The sequence below is a fragment of the Salmo salar genome, chromosome 19 (assembly GCF_965601325.2).
Source record: "Salmo salar chromosome 19, fSalSal1, whole genome shotgun sequence".
Classification (NCBI taxonomy): Eukaryota; Metazoa; Chordata; class Actinopteri; order Salmoniformes; family Salmonidae; genus Salmo; species Salmo salar.
Window position 1 is genome coordinate 89,617,104 of NC_138309.1, and position 6,819 is coordinate 89,623,922.

General features: G+C 40.6%; 1 protein-coding gene across 1 annotated transcript; it reads left to right on the top strand.

The window, feature by feature from the left end:
- The first annotated feature begins 933 nt into the window (after positions 1–933).
- LOC100195459 (zic family member 1 (odd-paired homolog, Drosophila)) lies at positions 934–4,418 on the top strand. The gene is given in 3 exon segments (NM_001140488.1): positions 934–2,172; positions 2,687–2,850; positions 3,257–4,418. Coding segments are annotated over 3 exon segments (1,332 nt in total). The 5' UTR covers positions 934–1,205; the 3' UTR covers positions 3,458–4,418.
- Positions 4,419–6,819: the final 2,401 nt, after the last annotated feature.

The window sequence follows — 6,819 nt, forward strand, 5'->3', positions numbered from 1 at the left end:
CATATTTTCATGTCATTGTGGCCTTATGTTATTTGTTTAATGTCTTGTCACATATTGACGTTTGGGTAGTGTTGTAGGATTCCCACGTAACGTTAGAAAAACGCAATATATTGTTGCGTATTCATAACTCACACTTGAACGGAGAGGAGGAGAGAAGGGGTGAGTGTTCGTCTCTGTTCCCCTCTCATCCGCCGGACATTTCTCTGAATCCAAAGATCGCCATGGAAATCTACAAAGACACCGCCATCGTCATTCCCTCAACTTGTGTCCTATGAAGAAGAAGGAAAAAAGGCCCGGATCAACAACAAAGAGTTTTGTAGTATACTGCCTCTCAGTCTCTGCGCTGTCAGAGAAAGATTGCGCAACAACATTAAGCGACACATTGACTTCTTGTGCAGCCGAATGGCCATGTTCCACATCAGAATTTGCACACAACTTAAATGTTCGGAGAAAGTGTATTTTAATATTGTTGCTATGCATTAGTCGTAGAGGAACATGCACGCATTTGACTTTTAAGCAGTGTATATAGTGTGACTGAATAGCCAAACGACTGTCAAAATTTTTTCACACCGTCTATTGTTGCTTTTATATTTCTCAAACTTTCTTTCTTGTGTTATTCAGCCGTTTAACCAAAACCACAGTCAGCAATCTCACAATACCTGGGATTGATGATGCACACGGACCAATAGGAGAGGGGCCACCGCACGCGGATTGTTATTTGGTGGGTGAACGTTGGTAGGGGGGATTGGGTATCCTCCAATGAGTGTCTGAGTACCGGGTCACATGTTGCCCCCCCGCCCCCCCCCCCCCCCCACTCGCACCCCCACAACCCCTTCCTCCCCATTCATCAGAGGTGGACTGTGTTGTCTTTTCAATTCATTTATCTGCAGGAATGATTGCGACTATCAGTCTACTGCTCACCGCCTGACTGAGGAGGTGAAAGTTTCACCACAGGAAGAGAAACCGCAAAATACAATATTGTAGCCTCCATGATTCGCGTGTGGATCGGATGAGAGGAAACATTCCATTCTTGTTTTAGGTAAATAGAACATTGGTGGATTGGAGTTTGCTCAGCTCAGTAAAGTCCGATAGATATTTTTTTTTTGCAGAGCAGAGAGAGAGAGGTATAGAGGTCAGAAGAATATCTGTGCATGATTTTTAATTCCTGCTCTCAGTTGCCTCATTGAGTTGTAGACTAAGGGAAGATGCTTCTGGATGCAGGACCTCAGTACCCCGCTATAGGAGTCACTACGTTCGGCTCCTCAAGGCATCACTCAACAGGCGAAGTAACCGAAAGAGAAGTGGCTTTGGGGATAAATCCGTTCGCAGACGGGATGGGAGCTTTTAAAATCAACCACAGTTCCCATGACTTGGGTTCCGGGCAAACGGCGTTCTCCTCCCAGGCTCCCGGTTACGCTGCTGCCGCCCTGGGTCACCACCACCACCCGACACACGTCAGCTCTTACTCCACGGCAGCGTTCAATTCCACCCGGGACTTTCTCTTCAGAAACCGGGGCTTCGGAGACGCAACCAGCGCGCAGCACAGCCTATTTGCCTCCGCAGCGGGAAGTTTTGCAGGGCCACATGGACACTCCGATGCAACCGGGCACCTGCTCTTCCCCGGACTCCACGAGCAAGCCGCCAGTCATGCGTCTTCTAATGTCGTCAATAGCCAGATGCGCCTTGGTTTTACCGGGGACATGTACGGCCGGGCTGACCAGTATGCCCACGTTACGAGCCCCCGATCCGACCACTACGCCTCCTCCCAGCTGCATGGCTATGGCCCTATGAACATGAACATGGCGGCTCACCACGGGGCAGGAGCCTTTTTCCGATACATGAGGCAGCCCATCAAACAAGAGCTCATCTGTAAGTGGGTCGAACCCGAACAGTTGTCGAATCCCAAAAAGGCTTGCAACAAAACGTTCAGCACGATGCACGAGCTCGTGACCCACCTGACAGTGGAGCACGTCGGTGGACCGGAGCAGTCAAATCATATTTGTTTTTGGGAAGAGTGCGTCCGAGAAGGAAAACCGTTCAAAGCCAAATACAAACTGGTAAATCATATCAGAGTACACACCGGAGAGAAACCATTTCCATGTCCCTTCCCCGGATGTGGAAAAGTATTTGCCCGATCGGAAAATCTAAAAATCCACAAAAGGACTCACACTGGTAAGAATCAAAAGCATGATCACAATATCAACTCCAAAAAAAGCTGTTTGCGTAATAAATGTTTAATGTTTTGAATATGTTTGTTTAAATACTATTGTTCATATATTACCAAATTGCTTTATTTAGTCATGTGTCCACTACAGCCTAATATTTCTATTCTGTACCTTTTAAATGAATATAATGCAATAGGTAGTGAAATAGGACCAGTGTGACGTGCTGTTGTATTGTTTATCTTAGCGGTACAAGTAAACATGTCATCGCAACAAAACAGGAAGGTGTGAATACATAGCCTACAGCAATTTAATATATGTTGGTAGCCCATGAAAAAAAAAACGAATGCTGTAATATTGCTGAAGATAATGTTCTGTCATATTCAATGTGGCGGTAGCCTAAATTCCCCCACCTCACTGAAATGTTCATGTTAAATGGGAATATGTACGTATTTATATTTTCATTGTGTAACATTTAAAAAAAATTTTAAAAATCTATATGTATATTTCATTTTTTTTTTTAGGTGAGAAGCCTTTCAAGTGTGAGTTTGATGGCTGCGACAGGCGGTTTGCGAACAGTAGCGACCGGAAGAAACACATGCACGTGCATACTTCTGACAAGCCTTATCTCTGCAAGATGTGCGACAAATCCTACACACATCCCAGCTCTCTACGGAAACACATGAAGGTCAATATTGGGTTTACTTTTACATGTTATATTCAATTTTTTATTTATAATGTCTATTTTTTTAATTCCTACACCCTGTGGAGAAGGAAAGTGCATGCATAACAATGCATTGCGTAGCCTACATTCCAGCAAACACGAACACAGAAACAACAGGGAGACGCCATGTAGCAAATGCAACTACCTGTTGTGTCTTCATAAAGCCTCTCTGTTGTCATATCCAAAAGATTGCATCCTACATTTTAATGTTTGGATATTTAAAGTGATTTATCGTGAACATTTAGGCTATTATTATTTCTTATTCTCACAATTGAGAATCAAATTGGAAGCTTGCATATTTCTAGAAAGCATGCAAGTCTATGAATTCAACACTGTAAAATGTTAAGTTTTGTTTTTCACTGTCTTGTAGGTTCACGAGGCTACCACGCAAGGACCTCAACCGTCGCCAGCGGCCAGTTCCGGGTACGAGTCGTCCACGCCGCCCACCATCGTGTCCCCGTCCACAGAGAACCAGAGTTCCAGTTCCATATCGCCGGCAGCCTCGACAGTGCACCACACGACCAATCACCACACCACGCTGTCGTCAAATTTTAATGAATGGTACGTGTAAAATATTTTCACAAAAAGACTGCAGAAATAGGACTGGAATCAAAGACTGCAGAAAGTCAGCCTATAACACGAGGACCGAGAAAGAAAAAAAAAAACGAGGAAGCCAAAATGGTTGGTTTAACGGCTAAAGAGAGAGAGAGAGAGAGAGAGAGAGAGAGAGAGAGAGAGAGAGATGCATGGACAAGGTGCAAAGCCAGCTACCAAGATATTAACGTTTTCATTTTTTTCGTTTTTTTTCCCTGCCTCTTTTTTGAAAGACTGCAACACAAGAGATCTCAATGCATGCAATCTGCGGTTCGTGGCCTGGTTTCTTTTTTATTTTATTTTATTTTTTTGTACATAAAGATTCCCAGTTCAAAAAATGTAATATTTTATTTTGTAAATACTTATATAACAGTTTAACGGATTTGTGCAAATGTGGTCCCTAGATATATGGAAAATGAAATGGTTTTAACAATAATATTGCGATGAATAGTGTTGATTGAAACAGAATGTTGTAGTTGATGTGTACCCCAATGTGAATTACTCAGTATAACTACCGTCTCCACTATATCGACCTTACCGACTATTAGTCTATTAAATGTGCTTTTTTTTGTATTTGGTGCAACATTTCGTCTACGGTCCAGTTGGAGTAGCACAGTACTTACCATTGCTGTTATTTAAATGTCATGTCGATAAATCGTGTAGTGAAAGCCTGAAACTCCGTGTCGTCTGTTTATGTAGGCCTTCGTGATTGAAAAATATAACAACTATTTGTTCATTACCTTGATAATGTCAAGGAAGTATTACCTACATGTAAATAGCTAAATTTTCCATATTTATCCGCATGTAAAAAGGGTAACACATGTTAGAAATGATCGGTATTTATGGAGAAATTGCGCTAGTATGTAAAATTTAGTTTGCAACAAAAAAAATGTTTGGTTACATTTCGTACTATATTAAAGGATTAAAACTACAGCCAACTATTTGCCTTTCCATATTTTTTGTTTTGTTTCTCATAGCCTATATGTTGTTTAAACAGGCCTGTGACTGAATATCACAATGAATGATGTGTGATTATCATTGTATACACTCACTCATGCATAACAAAAACAAAAAACGTAAATAGATGACTAGGTCTTTATTAATAAACCATTACACACGAGTTATTCTGAAGAACAAATTAATTATAATACTAAACGTAGGCTTAAAGAATTAAAATGACTAAAATATTTCATAACACATCAATAAAGGGACGTATTTGGACCAACTTATTAGGGTAAAACCCGTCTGCATTATACGCTTATCAAAGCGTAGAATTCTAAATCGCATCATGCTTGCGGAATCAAATTCAGTAATACGAATTAATGTTAAGTAATTCGATTTCCCCTCTTCTTGTGTCCCCTTTTTATCCAAAAAGTAACATCCCAGCCCTTGCCCTCGAGTAATGTGAGGATCGAAAAGATAAATGCGTGACAGTTCTACTTCTCAGTCAGAGTAAACGAAATTGTTTTATGTTGTTACTTAATTGTTCTCGATGTTATTTAGTTCTCCGTAGCTAGCTGTGTCGGATGGATGCCATAGTCTAGTGTTGAGGAAGTGTTGGGACTTCTCGAGTCAGTGTTGTAGTCTTTGTTCCGTGGTGTAGCCTGGTTGACCGGACCATTAGGCAGGGTTCACGTCAACAGACAGAGACGCCAGTGATCACAAGCCTGGCCTGCGTGGTTAACACTGCCAGTGCGCTGGGCGAGGCGACACACAATACAATGTTCCCGTAGATCTGTCAGTCTACAGCTGACAACATGACACATTGGAACGGACGAAAAATGAAACAATTCTAAAATAAAAGCCGAAGCTAAATAGACTGCAAACAATGTAGTATTGCATGATAATCAATCATCAGTCATGGTCCACAGAGAGAGAGAGTGTGTGTGTGTGTGTGTGTGTGTGTGTGTGTGTGTGTGTGTGTGTGTGTGTGTGTGTGTGTGTGTGTGTGTGTGTGTGTGTGTGTGTGTGTGTGTGTGTGTGTGTGTGTGTGTGTGTGTGTGTGTGTGATTGGAATGGCGGAAATGCATGATATCTGAGGTGATCTGTTTGAAATGTATTCATATTTTCTTTGCATGGGCTATTAATTTTTTAGATAAATGAATGATGGTACTAAAGTGACTTTTTTCGACTCTATTTAACACTATCTATCTAGGTTATAGTGTTGATACGTTTTCATTCACGCACCGTTAGACCCAATAGAAATGCTACGGAGGCTGTATATCCAAACATATGTTTTGATTCATACAATGGGATTCATTTTGTTTTGAAAAGACCTGTCCTTAATGCATTATTATTTTTTTTATTTTTTTTGGACAAAGCCAGAAGGCAGAGCTATAAATCAATAGCGACTCTGGTCTTAAATGTCCTATGGAGATAAAACACACACACACACACACACACACACACACACACACACATATATATATATATAGGCCTAAAATGTAACTTTGTAATGTTATTAGATGTTACCAAAAACATAACGTAGCTTATAACATCACACAACTGGCTTAACGACGCAACACATGTAGTACATGGCGAGGCCGAATTAAAAACGCAGTGTCCTGAAGGACTGGTTCTCCCATGTACAAATATAATTGCCACACAAACAGACAGTACAGAAATATGTCTATTCAGAGATTCCATTAGGTTACTCAAGTTCAAGTGGTTTGTATAGGGACAGGGTTTAACTCTCCAACTAGCAATAATGCAAGAGGTGCCTTAATAACAATCACACAATATGTTTCATCGTGGTAATCTAACAACAAAACTAACACAATAGGACTATAATAACTTATTTATTTTTTTAATCCCCGCTTTTTTTTTTCTCCTCTTTTCAAATGTTCTTTGTTGACTTTTATTCTGTAATACCAAATGACAATGTGTCTGTTTTATGTAAAATGTCAATTATATTATTTATGTATTTTAAATGTGTTTACGGCTCATTTAATGACACTTGGTTTACATTTTTTGGAATGTAAACGAAATATATATATCACTGGTAAAAAAAAAATCCATAGTTGAGATTCTCCATTTACAAAATAGCTGACATGGAAATCTTCGCGTCTCCATGTAAAGATGTCTGAGTGACAGACGGTGTAGCCAACACGGCCGTGCACGGGGCTCTTATGAACCCTAGAACATACAGATAAGCAAAGCTTATCGTTTCAGTTTGGTTCACATTGACTTCATTTGTTCAGTTGACTGTATCTGACATTTGTTAATAACAGTCGCTACAACCTGAAAAAAAAAAACAGCAGAGTTGCAGTTACAACAGTAGAAAGAGCGCATGCGCCAGCCCTCAGCGCACATCGCTTCTCTATGAATATTTATTACTTG